At 55.5% G+C, this 16,964-nt stretch overlaps 1 protein-coding gene across 3 annotated transcripts in view; it reads left to right on the top strand.

Annotated features, from left to right (window-relative positions):
- Positions 1-16,964, top strand: part of CPD (carboxypeptidase D) — a 24,774-nt gene that overhangs the window by 4,192 nt on the left and 3,618 nt on the right. Inside the window, exons 3-15 of one of the 3 annotated variants that reach the window (XM_025192327.1) lie at positions 7,072-7,214; positions 7,968-8,137; positions 8,660-9,024; positions 9,334-9,525; positions 10,384-10,551; positions 11,686-11,795; positions 12,397-12,526; positions 13,410-13,552; positions 13,975-14,144; positions 14,645-14,956; positions 15,287-15,482; positions 15,948-16,083; positions 16,757-16,903. In XM_025192327.1, the coding sequence (XP_025048112.1) occupies positions 7,072-7,214; positions 7,968-8,137; positions 8,660-9,024; positions 9,334-9,525; positions 10,384-10,551; positions 11,686-11,795; positions 12,397-12,526; positions 13,410-13,552; positions 13,975-14,144; positions 14,645-14,956; positions 15,287-15,482; positions 15,948-16,083; positions 16,757-16,903 (2,382 nt within the window). Of the gene's footprint in view, positions 1-7,071; positions 7,215-7,967; positions 8,138-8,659; positions 9,025-9,333; positions 9,526-10,383; positions 10,552-11,685; positions 11,796-12,396; positions 12,527-13,409; positions 13,553-13,974; positions 14,145-14,644; positions 14,957-15,286; positions 15,483-15,947; positions 16,093-16,756; positions 16,904-16,964 lie in introns of all 3 variants that reach the window. The other 2 variants (XM_025192326.1, XM_025192328.1) reach the window with 2 other exon arrangements.

The raw sequence follows: 16,964 nt of genomic DNA, 5'->3' as shown, positions 1-16,964 counted from the left end.
TATGTTGGGAACCGGCTATCCAAGCTAATTGAGTGCAAAGGAAAATCTTTTCTCTTCAGCACACTTTGGAGTGTCAGGGACGGTGCTTTCTGCACAGGGAGCTCGGATACTTGGGGCCGCTTGAAGTGTTCTTTTATTTATTTCCCAGCCAAGTAGATCAGACCACCAAATCCAAAACGTCACGTCCAGGGAAAGTGGAAAATTCAGTTTTACCTGCATGCTAGTGCAAGGCTGCAGGGCTGGGTTTGCAGAGGAAGCCCGGGGAATGTAGAACTGCAGTGCTGCGCCATCCAGCAGCTCCGCTTTATTCTTCTGACTTTTGTGTTCAGAACTTCAGTTCTCCCACTTTTTCCTTGAGCTTTGGGGCTGACTTACCAGAGCCCCCTTTTAGGGCTTCCAGAGGAAATAGACAGGTCAGGGCAGATAGTAAGAATGAGCTCAGTCCCTAGCAGACCTCCTATCCACTTTGATACAAGGGTGAACGCAGTGCTTTTTGATGGGAAGGGGCCCAGACCAGTAGCTGAGTATAATGGACAGCTTTCCCTTGCCCTGCTTGGGGGACGTGGTGTCACGGTGAAGCCCAGCTCTCTGGGTGTTTCCCTGGCTCACACTGGCTTGCAAATCCGGGGGCTGGCAGCATCCTGAGGGAGAAGGCATCGATGGGTCACGCTCGCCTGCGTTGACTTGGCAGACAGGGCACTTTCTGGTGACCACAAAAGAGAATTTGCATAATTGAAAGGGGAACTGGTGCGCGTGGAGCCCAGCTGCCGGCTGGAGTCTCAGCATCTGACGCCGGGGTTACAGAGCGAGCTCCAACCAGGCAGCAGGCCCAGGTTGGTTTGGAGCAGTAATTCCTGGAGGGTGTTGTGTTTCTGAAGCCTGGGTTTAGACAGCGACTGAAGGGCGTTAGCCCTTCTTGGGGAGGAATTGGAGCACTGCCAGCACTCTTCCATATGCGGGAGGGTGGGGGGAGCCTTTGTTGCACCCCATTCACTGATTCATGGCTGAGGATTTTGCTGTTCAAATAACACATGGTCTGATGTGGTTTCCATAATTGCTTCTCTACCGCATCCTGGCAAGCCTGCCCATGCGGGGAGGAGCTGCATTTATCAGCTCAAGGTTCGCTCTGCTGGCATGGGCAGTCCAGTATGAGCAAAGATTTGTAGAAAACCTCATGACTGCTTATGAGTAAACCAGGATATCCTGGAAGAGTGGAGCTCCCCCTCACAAAGGACTGCCACCAGGGTAAACGTCCAAGTCAGGCGCCTCTTGGCTATGTAACGTGTTCTGTCCTTCCAGTGGGACAGTTGATGTAGTGCTGCAGTAAGCATGGCACAAGGGAGGCCAGGGTCTGAAATCCTCCATCCCCGCATCCTCCTCAGAGTAGGTGCTTCTAACGTGCCTCCTGTATCGGACACTGGCATGGTAAAATAAATCCCTCGGGATGTAATCTCTGGGAGCTTGGTGCAATAGCTGTCAGGAGCAGCTTGAGCCTTTTGAGCAGCTGCTGCTGTCAGATGTGAGCTGAGGCGGAGGCTTCTGTAGGTCATTTCTGATGGAGGAGGTGACAAGGTGTGAAGGAATGTCTGCTCGCTAGTGCAGTCACTGGGGCCCGACATCTGTCCAGCCCCCAGGCACAGGCGGCTTCCAGCTTCCCCCACACCATCAGCTACAGGGAGCCGGGAACACTGACTTGGGCGTTATCTTGTGCCTGGAGGAAAGTCACAGGCAGTGAAATTAGTAAAACAGAAGCCACCGTGCACACAAGGGGCTGGGTTGTTGACTCCCCTGGTGCATTGGCACTGGCTCCTGGCCTCAAGGGCAGGTGAGAGTCGGCAGCCCAAGGGCAGCAGGGCACAAATGTTCTGTTTCTGCCTCATAAACACAACTTCATGCGCAGTTATAGTGTGGCTGTTAAAACAGTCCCATGCAGGCTGGGAGCTTTTGCAGCCAGCAAGTCGGCCGCACGATGAGGAGCTGGCATTTGAGATGTAATCCAAGGAAGCTGAGGGACGGGGAAGGGAAACTAAGGCTTGTAGCAGGGACTAGCTGCAATGTGGAGTTGGAGAGTCCCCGTGCATCAGTTTTTACTGCAGGCGATGGGGCGTGGAGGGCAGCAGAGGGAGGGAAGCCAGGTGCGTGCGCAGGCACTGAAGTCACCAAACGCAAGCGTGCATGTTACAGGTCCTCTGGCTTGTCCTGCTGTCAGAAACCCCCAGGTTCTGTCCTGGCACAGCAGCCCCTCGCCTGTGGTTTGGGATGTCAAAGTGCTGCAGAGCCAGGCGCCTGGATGCTGATGGCCCTCGGCACAGCCCCCGGCTCGGCTTTCCAAAGAGGGCTGGGTCCTGCTCTCGACACGGGTTGCGTTGACTCTAGCACAAGGCTGCAAAAGGTTCAGGGCTGCATGTGTATAATGGCCTGCGGATCAGTGTGCGCCAAGAAAGAGGTCAGGCCCTAAGACTGCAAGCCAGAAAAAATAAAACGAATGAGAACACAATGTCTCAACAGGTGTGCGGGTTCGTTTCTGCTGCATTTTATCTGGTGGCAGAATCAGACATGCCAGAAGCCAAGCTGCCATGGGATTCTTTGTCTTGGAGGCACCGGTTTGGGCTTGTCCTGTTGCCAGATCCCATTAGCTTTTACTTTGGGGTTTGCAAATAATTCTGCCAGGCTCAGTGGCACAGACAACACCATGGGAGTCCTGAAGGTCAGGCCTTCGAGCTGCTGCTGCTGAGCTTCACTTCCGTGTTGCAGCTCCTTCCATAAACGCAGCTCTGACCTGGGCTGCTGCTGTCACGTGCACAGGGGCTCTTCCTTGCTTCTCTTCAGCCCCCTCCAAGCCAGGTCTGTGTTACTTGACCTCGGCACAGAGTCAGGGTCGTGGAGTGGCTAGCCTGCTGCGTGGGGGGTGGGTTGGGGCACTCCGGGAGGACTTCACCCTTGACATGTCCGGGGTTTAAAAAGGCAAGTTGCAGAAGCACTTTGGAAATTCTTCTCCCTGAGACCCACGCACATCCTGTTCTCATGGAATAGCCGGGGCTTGTAAGTGGCTGCTTTGGGGGCCAGGTCAGTGGAGGCTGAGATTCATGGGTGTTTCACTGCAGACAGTCTCAGTTCTGGTCTTTCTGTCCATGCTCCCTCTTAAAGTGATAACTCCCTTCCTCCTCTTCCTGGTAAAGTCCTAAGGTCCGTGTGTCTGGATCTTTCCTGGAACCGGGCTCGGGAGCGTTTCTGAGGTTGGCTGCGGGGAGGCAGGAAGAGGCTTGGTTCAGAGTGCAAAGCATGTGCTCGCTAGATAACATCCTGATCAGGTTATCTGAGAGCCACGGCTGAACTGCAAGGACGAGCCACATCCTGTGTCAGGCTGAATGCAGCGGAGCTCCAGACAACAGTATCCACCCTGAAATGGCTGGCACGCGGGGCGTTGCTTCCTCGGCTGGTCTTTGTCAGCACAGCGGGGCAAAGGGGAGCGAGGCCTCCATGAGAGCAGTGGTCGTGGTGGAGCTGGGCTAGGATCTGCCTGGGGCACGTGGGATTAGCTGCCATCGCAGTGGTGGTGAGAAGGGTTACAACTCTGCAAGACTCTGGAGAAAAGTTGTTGGATGAATGCCCATGATGGGAGCCTCTGTGTCCTGTATATGGTGGGACCAGAAGCGGTGACCCCCCCTCCCTCCATGGTTCAGTGATCGCTGGCTCGTGGGCCCAGGCATTCTTCTGCCAGGCTGGTGCTGCTGCCTGGAGCTTGCAGCAGGGACGTGAGCAGTCGATCCTCTCTCCGTCCATCCATTTAATCACGTCCACTGCTTGTTCCGTGCCATGCAGGGCAGGCGGGATGCCTTCTGGGCTCTGCAATCACTGGGAGCATTTGAGACTGGTGATTCCTAGCCAGGGTTGGGACTAAGGGGTATGTTCCCCTGCCACCTTAGTGCGCCCTGAGGCAGGTCTCACGGGTGTTTCTTCTGGTGCAGAGAGGCTGTTATAGAAGCCAAAAGCACAAATGTGATGCTAAGCCAGGCCAAGGCATGGGTCTCACCGGGGGAATAGCGGCAGGTTGAGGATGGCACGGGTGTGGACTCGTGCCTTGCTGCTGCAGGTCTCTGGCTGCGGTGCACTCTTGAGGCCTCTCCTGAGGGGCAAGGCTGTGCTGGCGAGTGAACTGCGGAGGCCACCTACCCCTCCTGGTTCTCTAGAGCCCGCTGGGCGCCGGGGTGCACAGAGTGGATATGCCAGAGGAGCTCCAGACCGTCTCCAGTCTCAGCTCGTCCACCGAATAGCTGGCACAGTGTGCCTGGCTTAGCCTTGACTTTGTGGCTGGCCATGTTCGAGCCAGGCCCTGGCTTGGCTGCGACCTTCATCCAGCTGTTCGCCCCTGCTTCGCCTTCCTCCTCTGTGGCATCGGGATGGCACTTAACTGGCGGCTGAGGTTGTTTGAGCCGGGTCCCGCCCCCGCCTCCCCCACTGGTGCCCTCAGTGCTGAGTGTTGTTTCAAAACGGATTCAACCAGTTCCAGCGAATAAAAGTCCTTTGTTCCAGGCCTCTCGGTTCTTGGTTTGCTTTCCGTGCTCCTGATGCTGGTGTCATCTGATGCCACATAGGCACAGAGGCCTTCTGTAAGCACCGGGTGAGCTGCGGTGGTCTGGTGCCTGCTCTCAGCAAGCCTGGCTCTCTTGTTCGTCGTTGGGGTTGGGCATGGTGTCCAGAGAGGTGCAGGAAGCCACGGGCCATGGACGTAACCTGTCCGCTTTGCTAGACGCCTGGGAGAGGGCTGCATGTGTGTGTTAAAACTCTCCCGCCAGCCTTGGAAAGCTCTTGGCAAGAGGCTGCTTTACAGGAACTGTGATGATCTGCCTGCTCAGCTCAAGTTGAGTCTGTCCTAAATGTGCCTGAACGATAGATGAAGTGCTGCCCCTGCTTCCCAGCGGCTCTGGTTTATTGCCTGATGTTTTAAAACCTATTAACTGCATGCTCTGAGCAGCTGGTCATTGCCTGGCCGGTTGTTTCGCTCCACGTACTGTTTGCTGGGGAGAGCAGGCTATTTCGGAGACCGTGGAAAGGCAAATAGTTAATGCTTTTGTAGACCAGCTGTCAGACTGACTCTCAAAAACCACCCCCTGCCCTCAGAGTAAATTCTCCAGCCTGTTTGCTCTATGTCCAGCCCGGCCGGGCCATGCGGGCACCTGTGTGTTGTGCACCACGCTGTGCCTTTAGGGTTTCCCTTGGTGCCATCACAGAGCATCAGTTTGGTACATCAGCTTTTCACTTGCTTAAATGGAGACTGGTGGAAGTAACTCTATGCTGGTCTCTTCTTGCAAGACCCGGCTTTTAAGTTTTGGGCCACCTGGAAGCTGATTGGCTCCTTAAACATCTTCAGGGCACCTCGCCGCTTGTGCTTCATCTAGCCATAAGATCGAGATCCCTGCGCCTACTCTGGGGTGCTGAGGATGAATTAGGCTGGCACCTTCTGTCTGCGATGGCTACCGTTTGGAAAGCACTAGGTTGCTAGAGCTGCTCACTGGTCTGATGCAGCCGGGTGGCGCAGCACAGGGTGGCTTTCGCTGTGAACTTGAACCTGACCATTCTGTAAGCTCTGAAAGCTCTCGGGAGTCCTCCGAGCTGTAACACGGCTCCTGGGCTGGGCTGCATTGATGTGGTCTGAGCCCCAAAGGCCTTGAGTGCTGATGTCTGAGGGGCAGCAGTGGTCTGACTTCAGTGCGTTGGCCTTCTCGGAGGGGTGAGTTGATTTGCTGGAGAGTGGCAGACAAATCGGCCACAACAGCCCTCCTGCAGAAGAGACTGAGGCACTTACTGAAGCTGGATGATCTCTCGGGCTCTGAGAGTGGCAGCAGCACCCCTGGAAAGGCAGGTGAAATGGTGGCTGAGCCAAGCTGCGCTCAGCCAACCTCTGCGTCCAGACAGCCCTGCGCTCTGTGATGCTCAGAGTTCACGCTGATCTAATGGCCTGGTCCTCAACCCTGCCACAGACTGGAACTGAAGGTCCAGGCTGCTTTCCCAAGGCATTGCTTTGGGGTGGAAAACCAGTGTCTGGGGTGCTGAGCTGCAGAGGGGCTGGTGCTGCCATGGCTGGTGACGACTCCAAGCAGCGTGGCCGGGGGTCCCTGCTCTTTCACGTGCTCGAGGGGGCTCTGATGTGCCCAGCCTGCTTCCCTCTTGTCCCTCTAGAACAGAGCTTTCCAAACTTTTCATGTTGGTGACACACTTTTTAGACGTGCATCATTTCGTGACACAGTAATTCAGTTCCGGGGGAGGGGCCAAGGGAAGCAGACGCGAGTAAGGGAGCTCCACGGTGCCCTTCCGCAAAATTTTCTGCATTTCGCGTGACACACCTACCCGCTGCCGCCGACACGCTAATGTGTCGCGGCGCACAGTTTGGAAAGCTCTGCTCTAGAAGCTGGGCAGGTACGTGTCTGCCCATGCAGTGTCCCTGCCTCCCCTGTTCCTCTGCCTCTCTGCTGTAGGCACCATTGCTCTCCTCGTCTCTGGGGCCTGAGCTTCCCGAAGCATTTCTGAGAACAGTTGATGCACCAGCCTCGAGCATGATTCCAGCCTGCACCTTGAAAAGACTGCTGCCTTTTGCTTCGGCAGGGATAAAGCAGGCATTGTACAGAGTAACTCCACTTAGAGGGAAGCTTTGCACATAACAAGGGTGGCTTGAAAACCAGTGAGTCTCATAACAAAGGGCTTTCTGGCGGTGAGATTTAAGCCCATATCCATTTGCATGGGGATCTGATGGTTGCAGCATCCCTGCCTTTCTGAGCCTGGCAAACATCTTTGTGGCAAAATTCACTTTGTATTGATCTCCAGGGGTTGTGCTGCTAATTGTTAGGGGGAAGGCAGTGACATTGGTCTAAAGCAGCTGTAGCTGAGAGGAGGTCGTGGCTTGACCAGCAAGACCCCTGGTTACCTGCCAAAGCCATTTGGCAAAGGATACGCGAGTGCCACCCGCTGCCCGCCCCCGCCCCATGGAGGCCACTGGCTTGTGGGCAGGAAGGGAATGTGCTCTTGCCGGGTTCCCCGACTTGCTCAGCGGGTGTCTCCGCTCGCTCTCCACAGGTGGGATGCAGGATTACAACTACGTGTGGGCCGACTGCTTCGAGATCACCCTGGAGTTGTCTTGTTGCAAGTACCCGCCGGCCTCCGAGTTGCAGCAGGAGTGGGAGAACAACCGGGAGTCTCTGCTTACCTTCATCGAGCAGGTAAGCCAGGGGCCTTGGGGCAGGGGGCATGCTGCCAAGAGCCCAAGACCAGCGTGGTGCCGAGCACACGTGGCCTAGTTTGCTCAGTGTGTGTGGGGGGGTGACCCTGAATGAGCAGGGATGTTGCCAGCCATGAAGCTGCTTTGTATTTCTGCCCTCCCTGGTAATAGTAGGGCTGGCTAGCTGAGGTGGCTCCCTGCAGCTGTGGGGCTGTGTGGGAGAGGTGGACTGTCCTAAGGAGGTAAATAAATGAATCGTCCAAGCCAGGTCCTGCCCTCTCAGTGTCACTGGGGGCTTGAGGCTGGCTTTGAAGGCTCAGGTCCAGCTTGCTGCTGTTCTCATGACGATTCCGGCTGGAAGGGGAGGTGGCTGCATCTCCCTGGCTGCGGTGCTGCCCACACCTACCCTGCTGTCTGCCATGCAGCCAGCGCAGTGCATGTGCAGTGCAGTAGCTTCCCTGCAAAGGGGCAGCCTAGCCAGCGAGGCTTTGGCAGTGGTAGGAATGGAGAGCTTGCAAGAGCTCCTCTCCCTTTCCAATGGAGCAGAGCAGCCATGCCGTAGAAGGGGCTCCCCAGGGGTGACCTCTGTTGCATTTCATCCTGCAGTTCCCCTCTGTGTGGGTAGCCTGGTCAAGTCCTGCTCTGGACTGTGGCATCAGTTGGCTACTCGGTGCTTGTCGGCCTTGGGGCTGGGGAGGATCCATTCGCACCAGGCATCTGTCTTCAGCCAGGTCCCTCCTTTCTACTTCCCCAGGTTCACATTGGAGTAAAAGGATTTGTCAGAGATTCAGCCACGGGGGCCGGCCTGGATAACGCAACCATCGCTGTCGCTGGGATTGCTCATAACATCACGGCAGGCAGATTTGGCGACTACCACAGGCTGCTCGTGCCTGGGACCTACAACGTCACCGCAGCTGCCCCGGGGTAAAGCTCTCGGCAGCAGCTGTTCTCTGCTGCCTTTTCCAGCAGGTTTAACTGGCTAGGCGGCAGCGTGAACTGACTCCCATCTTCAGGGTGTGGAGCCCGCTTGGCCCAACAGTGCCACGTTTGGCTGCTTGTCCCACTGGCCTCTTGTGGCAGAACTGGGGGGTGGGAGGAAGCACAGCAGTATTTCAGCCCTGTCAGTACTATGTTGTATCAGTTCTGACAGCATGAATGCAACCTGCTGCCTTTAGCATCTTGGCAAGGCAGCTCCTGGGAAGGACCGAGGTACCAGCCCTGAACAGAGCTGCTAGGAGGAGCCCAAGCCCTGGAAGAGATGCTTGTCCAGGCTAGTAGTGGCGGGACATACCCGGCCAACTCCCTGCCTGGCGTGGGTCTCCTTTGGTCAGAGTCCCAAGTGGTGGTGGCAGGAGGTGGGTCTGGGGGAACTGGCCATGGACTACAGCATCCGCACCTGGCCATGGGGGAATTTCCTACTGAAAGCAGGTTCTCTTCTCTCCTCAGTTACATGCCAATGACGATAGAGAACATCGAAGTGAAAGAAGGGGATGGTACGGAGGTGGACTTTTCCCTGCAGCCTACTGTCGTGTCACCTGGTCCTGACCCGACCCAGCTGGCAGCCACCTCGGCCCCAGCTGTGGTCACCAATACAACTAGCCCAGTGCAGGCAGAGACCCCAACCTCTCCGCACCAGCCAGTGCAGCCCGTGGATTTCCGCCACCATCACTTCCCTGACATGGAGATCTTCTTGCGGCGGTATGCCAACGAGTACCCCAACATCACTCGCCTCTACTCAGTGGGCAAGTCGGCGGAGTTCAGGGAGCTGTATGTCATGGAGATATCGGACAACCCAGGCATCCACGAAGCAGGTAAGCCGTCATCTGCAGTGGGGTGCCTGGCACCTCTGGAGCTGGGTGCGCGCAGGCAGTTTCTGTGTCTGGGCACTTGGCTGCAGGGCAGAATAGCCAGGTTGGCAGAGGGACTGCCTCGGTGGCACTAGCCCAGCGAACCAGCTGGGACCCTGTCAGCTGGCTTGCAAATTGCTCTGGCTGGTGTGAGTCCTATCTGCAACCCTAGGTGCGATAGGGGTTGGAGTGGGCTTTACAAGTGTTTCTCAGAGCAGGAAGCAGTGGCTGTTTGGGCGCTGGGGGGTGACTAGACAGCCATGTTTTGTGCAGGCGAGCCAGAATTCAAATACATCGGGAACATGCATGGGAATGAAGTGGTCGGACGCGAGCTGCTCCTGAACCTGATTGAATACCTCTGCAAGAACTTCGGCACCGACCCTGAGGTCACAGACCTGGTCCTCCACACACGCATCCACATCATGCCCTCCATGAACCCTGATGGGTATGAGAAGTCCCAAGAAGGTAGGGCCACTTGCCCTCAGGGGCCTGTTGGGTTTCTGGGCTTGAAAGCGGGCTCACCGGGAGGGCTAGGTGTCTGACTTGAGTAGCGCTGGCCTTTGTGCCTGAGAAGAGCATTTGTGTGATAGGCAGCTGGCTGTGGCTGGGCGCTCTGGTGCGATAAGCAGTCAGTTGTGCCAGTGTGGGCAGGCTCTTGGCTGTTGCTGCACTCCTATGGTCAGCTGCCCTGAAAACTGCCCCTGCTCCAGTCCCCCGAGTTCCTGTAGCTTTCCCAAAGCAAGCAAATAAAAAAAACAAACCAAAACCAGGCGTTCCACAAACACAGCTCATGCTGGGAGTGTGGCAGTGCTATGCTCCTTGCAGCGCAAGAGCTGACAAATGTGTGTCCAGGGATAACACAGACCCTTATCATGACACTGGAGTGGGCAAAGCAGCCCTTGAGGGGAGCCCTTCAAGTTCAGAGCTTGCAGCTGGGCAGAGCCAAGCCCATTCTCTGCCCGGGAGCTGCTGTTTCTACAGTCAGAAGCCAGGCATGATAGCAGTTGGGTGATGCAGTCTCCGGGGTTTGTGGCTGTGTGACCTCGACCTGCCTGGGTTGCTTCCCAGTGGAGCTGCTCTGTGGCTATTCGTGATGCTGCAGTGACTCAACTCCGGAGAGCTCTAGTGTGAGCAGAGAAACAGGCCTTGTCTGAACCTCGGAGCATGCCCCCCAAAGACCTGGGGGCACAGAACGGCCTCCCTCTCGGGGCGGGGAGCAAGTGCTGCAGGAAGCCAGCTCCTTTCTCCATGCGGCTATGGGTTTGCGTTGTTGGGAGCCACGGGGAGAGGATGCGGACTGAACATGTTGCCGTTGATACCCAGGAGACGTAGGAGGCACTGGCGGCAGAAACAACAGCAACAACTACGACCTGAACCGAAACTTCCCAGACCAGTTTGTCCAGGTGGCAGACCCTCTGCAGCCAGAGACTATTGCCGTCATGAGCTGGCTAAAGGCTTATCCATTTGTGCTGTCAGCCAACCTGCATGGAGGTGAGCAAACTCCCCCAGGCTAGGGCTTGTGAGCCCTTCTCCTCCCAGCAGGCCCTGTTGTGAAGGGCCAGTGATGCCTCTGGTCCATGAATTGGGGAAGGACTGTGCTGGCAGACACCCCTGTGTATCTGGCCTCACTTCTGGAATTGGTTTCCTTGTCCTGTTTGCCAGGCTTTTGTCTAAAAGGTCTTAAGGAGGGACCGCTGCAAAAAAGTTGCTTGCCTCTCCCGCATCTGGTGAAGTGACAGACTTATCATTTGTTGAAAGATGAGGCAGCCAGATGATACAGTGATGGCCACAAAGCGTTCGTGGAATCCCTACTTTTTGGGGTAGCTCGGTATTCTTCATCTTCCAGGCCCGTGTGCTCTTTCAGGCACTGCAGTGGCCTGGATATTTCATTGTACTTCGAGCATTATAGCATCACACTATTGAATTCCCTATAATTGAATTAGGTAACTTTTCAGAGCGATCTCAATGAATAGTTGTTGCACTAAGCGTATTCCCTGCATGGCTCATCTGCCGGAGTTGTAGCTGTAGGAACGTGCAGCTGATTGCTCAAGGGCTGGCACGTTGCATTTTTGGTGCGCTGACAGCTTGTCTGGACGTGCTGGTTGTCTGTCTTCCTTGGGGTAGGGGGGTTTCCCTCCCAGCCACTGGTATCAAGTGTCTCTGTTAGTTTTAAAGCAACTCTTCTGAGTGAGACACTCTCAAGTAAACCAGAGGCGTGATTTTTATTTTTTTCTTTCACCCTTACCTATAAAAATTCTACAGGCTGAAGGGACGTGAGTTGCCCAAGGGCAAAACAGAATCAAATTCCACTCTTGCCCTGTAAAATCCCTGGACTTTGTTTTGCTGCCTTCTCTCTCTGAAAGAGCCACTGGGGTCCACATGCAGTTTCCTTGCATCTCTGGGTAAAAGTGGGTCTCCCAGCGAGTCCCTGAGGCTAGGGACTTTCCACTTGGGTGGGTCAGTAACTGTTGCCACATGGTTATTCCCCTCCTCCTCCCTGCATTAGTTCTGTGCTTGGTGCCAAGCCCTTGCAGATGCACTGACTTGTTCCTTGACAGTTTTTAGACAAAGCTCCCTGAGATTAAAGGCACTGAGAATGAGAGCAGAGCCTTGCTTCCCCTGCAGGTTCCTTGGTGGTGAATTACCCCTTCGACGATGACGAACAAGGAATTGCCATATACAGCAAGTCGCCCGATGACGCCATGTTCCAGCAGCTCGCGCTCTCCTATTCCAGGGTAAAGCTCTAGTTAACTCGGCCTGCAAGGCTCAGGCAGCTCCCGACTGATTGCTTGGCACAGACCTCTGGTGCGGGTGATAAAATGTGGGTGTAGGCAGTGTTCGTGGTCATGTCAGGCCTGAGTGCTCAGGTCCCTCCTCAGGTTACGGCAGAACCTGTCTGGCAGGAGCTGCCATTGCATGGGCCAGTGTCCAGCACAGCCCCAGTTATACAGGTGCTGTCGGAGCAGAATTCTGTCCATGTACCTAGAAGCCATAAAACCAGCTCGTTTACACACGTGGGCCGAAAGGATTGCAGGGCTTAGTACAAATGGGGCCCCAAGAGCAAACAGCAGGACAGAGCTGGGTTACCACCAGACACGCTGCTCTGTCTCCTGATGGCCTGCACAAAGTGGCATCAGCTCGGGGCTCTGTGCTGTATGCATGTGGCTATGCATGTGCTCCTACATGTCAGTCGGCATGAGTGTGTAACCAAATCCAGGGTTTTAATTGAAAATGTCATGTACTGGCCTGGACACAGAGTACCCACGTGTGTGTGTGTGTGTGTGTGCTGCAGGAGCCAGGGCTCATGGAGGGGTCCCATTTTTGTCTTGCTTTCAGGAAAATGCTCAGATGTATCAGGGGAGCCCTTGCAAGAACATGTACCCCAACGAGTATTTCCCACATGGCATCACCAATGGGGCGAACTGGTATAACGTTCCAGGTGAGGCCGAGATGGAGCGTGATCCGGGTATGATCAGGACTGTGCTGCATGATTGCCTGTGTTTGCAGGGGACTGGACTTGTTGGCCCAGAGGGCCAGTGTAAAGTGCCATGTGGGAAAGGGATTTGTCTGCAGCTTGGGAGGTGCTGGATCTTGATGTTTCAGAACCTTATTCACACCTGTGCCCAGGGCAGGGAAACCGCTCTGTCCTGAGCCACGTGGATCTCTTCACTGCTCAGTCCAAGCTGCGCAGACCTGGCCCCTCCTGTAAACCTCTAAAGCTGCAGTGTGCTCAGAGGAAGTTGTTCCTGGTGGGGTGAAGTCAAAATGTGCCTCCCTATTGCCCTCCAATGTTTGCTTTTGGCCCCTGGGAACCTGGGCTTGGAAAACCTGGTATAGTACTATATTTTCTTTCATCCAACATGCATCTTTTTTTTCCAAAAATCGGCTTCTGGAAATTGGTGTCCGCAGCACAGGCGAGGAAATATGTTGCCAGCATTTTCTTTATTTTAAGGTGGGGAGGGCTGGGGGGGGTGAAAATGACATGGGACATGGCACCATGAGCATGACAGCGCTGCTACTTGGTCACTTACTGCTACTTGTCAGTCTTTTCAAGCAAAAATCTCTCTTTCCTCATTCTGCCTTTCAAAAAGAAAGTGCCTGTCTTGTTCTGGAGCATGTTGGATGCTAGAAAATACGGGATTCTTCTTGAGGTCTGAACACGAAAATGTTTGGGAATCACTTTCTTACTAGCTCCCTGGAGCTGGAGTCTTACTCTGCCTAAGACTTGCTACAAGACCGCAAGTTAACAAATGTCACCTCCTGATGGCAGATGAACTGCTCTTGGGTATTTTGCTGCCTTGAGGGGGGAGCTTCAGTTTCTAATGATCCTTCTCTTGTCCTTGACCTAGGTGGGATGCAGGACTGGAATTACCTGCACACAAACTGTTTTGAAGTGACCATCGAGCTTGGCTGTGTGAAGTACCCGAACGCTGAGGAGCTGCCAAAGTACTGGAAGGAGAACCGCAGATCTCTGCTTCAGTTCATGAAGCAGGTGAGAGGCTGCAGCCACCCAAAACACACCTGCAGCTCTGTCAAATGTCACATGGAGCCTGCTAAGGAATCTGAGTGAGCCTGTTCCTCTTTGTGCAGCTTACCCTGGGGTCCTCCGCAGCTTGGAGTCTGCACAGCTGCTGGGCCGGATGGGTGGCTGTTGCAACAGCACCTAGGGAAATCACCTGGGAGGATGGCTTTGAGGGGAAAACCTGGGCAGAAATCCTTATGGAAGCTGAGCGTGGTCTGTGCTTAGGTGTTTGAGTTGTTACTTACAGGCCTTTTGCACTTCCAAGAGGCTGCCCCTCTGGGATCCAGAGCGCCTGGGCATCGCTGTGTGTTCACGTGACTTGGGTGGCACAATACTGAGCAGTCTCAGCTGAAAGAGATGTGTTACTGGACGGAGCCCTTTTCTCTCCCTAGGTCCACCAAGGCGTTAGCGGATTTGTGCTGGATGCCATGGATGGAAGGGGCATCTTCAATGCTACCATTAGCGTTGCTGACATCGACCACCCAGTCACCACCTGCAGGGATGGAGACTACTGGCGCCTCTTGGTTCAGGGCACTTACAAGATCACAGCATCAGCCCGAGGGTGAGCAAGGGGCAGTTTGAAAACCATGGGAGCTAACAGCTTGTACTTTGGATGCTTTCCTCCTAAAATGCACTGCAGAGCTTTCTCTGCAGTGGGGAAGAGGCCCATAACTCTGAGGGCTGGAGCATTCATTCACTGGGAGGCAGCTCACCTCATGGGCAGCTTCATTGGCTCTCCCGAGTCTGCCAAGATCCAGTCCTGTCTGGGGGGTGGAAGCCGTCCGATGTCCCCACCTGCCAGGCTGAGCGGCTCAATGGGTGCAGCAGTCATGTAATGCTGCTGCCACCTGCCGGTGGAACGCTGTGGTGCTCGCTGCCCTTCCCAGCCCTCTTCCTGTGCCTGTGTGCTGTTCCACGCACAGTCGCACAGTGTCTTTGGTGAGCCTGCTTGCCTCTACTGGGCTTCTCCCCTGGTTTGGCACTGGAGATGATGGGCTTACGTCTGGGGAAGATACAGCAGTTAAACAGAACGTCTGATCCTGTCTCCTCTCGCCTTGGCAGGTACAACCCACTTACAAAGACGGTGACCGTTGGCAGCAAAGGTGTGGTGCAGGTCAACTTCACTCTCTCGCGAACGGACGCCAAAGCGGAGGAAGGGAAGACCCTGGTCATAAACCCTCCAGACACCAGGGATCCCACAACAAAGGAGTTTGAGACCCTGATCAAGGATCTCTCTGCTGAGCACGGCCTAGAGCACCTTGTGCTGGCCTCTTCGGGCGATGCTCCTCCTTATCGATACCATCCGTACAAAGACCTGTCGGAATTCCTCAGAGGCCTCAACTTGAACTACCCGCAGATCACAAATCTCACTAGGTCAGTGCTGGGTGGCACCTTGCAAAGAAACAGGTTTCCAAAAGCCAGTCGCGTGTGCGGCATTCCAGCCGAGCAGCGGGCTTGGGAAGTGAGGCCCTCCCCTCCGCACCCTCCAGCCTGGGCCTGGCCGAAGTGACCTCCCTTGGAGCTTTTAGCTAGAGGCCTAAATGATCAGGGAAAGGCAGCTGTGAGAGGCCTAGTCTCAGTCTGGAGAGGGGGCTGCTCCCACACGGCTAGCCTGTCGGTAGGTAGGAGGGAGCATGCTGGAGGCAAGCAGATGGGAGGAGTTTTGTGTGTCACAGTGGACTGTGCTTTCCCATCTCTTGGCAGCTTGGGGCAGAGCGTCGAGTTCCGTCACATCTGGTGCCTCGAAATCTCCAACAAACCCAACCAGTCAGAGCCCGAGGAGCCTAAGATCCGCTTCGTCGCCGGGATCCACGGGAATGCGCCAGTGGGCACGGAGCTGCTCTTGGCCCTGGCAGAGTTCCTGTGCATGAACTACAAAAAGAACGCGGCCATCACCAAGGTAAAGAGCATGTGTGGGTGATCCCTCCAGCACCTGCCAGGCCGCGGCCTGTACGGGGGTGCCCGTGGGAGGCGATCCACCCTCTGAATGCAGGGTCATAGGCACCAGCTGGGGCAAGTGTACAGGGTCTGAGAAGAGGGCACAACTCTTTGTGCCTGGTCCGTAGAGGTGTGGGGAAGACTCGTGTGCAGTCCAGGACACTGAACGCATTCTGAGAGGGAGCTGGTTACTGGCAGCAGCTCGGTAGCGTCTGTCATGTTGGCTTGGGCAAAGATATACAGACCAGAGTTTACCCTGCCCTCAAATAAATAGCAGTTCCCAGAGCCGTTGGAGCAGGTGTACAGGGAACTCTGTCAGCCGCTGCAGCTACTGGCCTTCAAGAGCTGGGCTGGGTAGTAACTCCCAGGTGAGGGAGGAGTGTTGGCCTGCACCCTGTGTAAACGTGGGGTCTCCTCCTGTGCCCAGCTGATTGACAGGACACGGATCGTGATCGTGCCTTCCCTGAATCCGGACGGACGCGAGGTTGCTCAGGAGAGGGGCTGCACCTCGAAGGTGGGACAGACCAACATCCACGGCAAAGACCTGGACACGGACTTCACAAGTAAAGCTGGTGAACGCTTACCCCCCTGAGAGCTGGGGCTGGGGGCTGTGTCCCCTGCCAGCCCCTCTAGCTTTGGCTTCAGTCCTCTTGTTGCAAGGCTGGGCACGCCACGGGCTTGGTGATGCTGAGCGGGTGGGGTATGGTGATGGTCTCAGAGCAGGGCTTCAGGCTGTTACCCAAGTGCCCCAGGGAAGGAGGAAGATCCAAGCAGGTTTGGGCTAACATGGGCCATGCCCATTGCCTGCATTACCCACTTCCGAGGGAAGGGCCTCTGCACCCCTGCCCTTCCTTCTTGCTTGTCCCCTTTCCTATCTTGACTGCAGCCTCTTCCTTAGTTTGCCTCTCAGTCTTCTCTACTCCCTAACCACCCACAGCCCCTGCCCTGGAGCGTGACACGTGTCCCTGCCAGGGCTTGTGTTCCCTGGCCAAGTCCGGCCGTCTGTTGTCTGGGATCATGTGGCAGTGTCGGTTCCGTCCTGCAAGAGCAGCTCCCCTCCCCTGTGGCAAAGAGTGCCTTGGAAACAGGGACCTGCTTGGTCAATACCAATGTGCCTCAGGCAACTTCTGCACCCGCACGCTGTGGCCTGATGCACGTTGCCAAGACTTGCAGCCAGCTTTGTTCCCAGCCCCTGCTAGTCTGCTGCCAATTCCTGATTCTCCCTGCTTGTTTTAGGCAACTCTTCTGGAGACTTGGTGCGAGAGCCCGAGACCAGAGCCATCATGGAGAACTTGATCCTGAAGCAAGATTTCAGCCTCTCCATCGCCCTGGATGGTGGATCTGTGCTTGTCACCTACCCCTATGACAAGCCTGTGCAGACAGGTAGGACTTGCCCCATGCATACCTGGAGGCTAACTGGATCGGCATAGCCAGCTGTTGGGTT

The sequence above is a fragment of the Alligator sinensis genome, unplaced genomic scaffold (assembly GCF_000455745.1).
Source record: "Alligator sinensis unplaced genomic scaffold, ASM45574v1 scaffold1642_1, whole genome shotgun sequence".
In the NCBI taxonomy this organism is placed as follows: Eukaryota; Metazoa; Chordata; order Crocodylia; family Alligatoridae; genus Alligator; species Alligator sinensis.
This window is presented reverse-complemented; position numbering and strand designations above follow the sequence as displayed.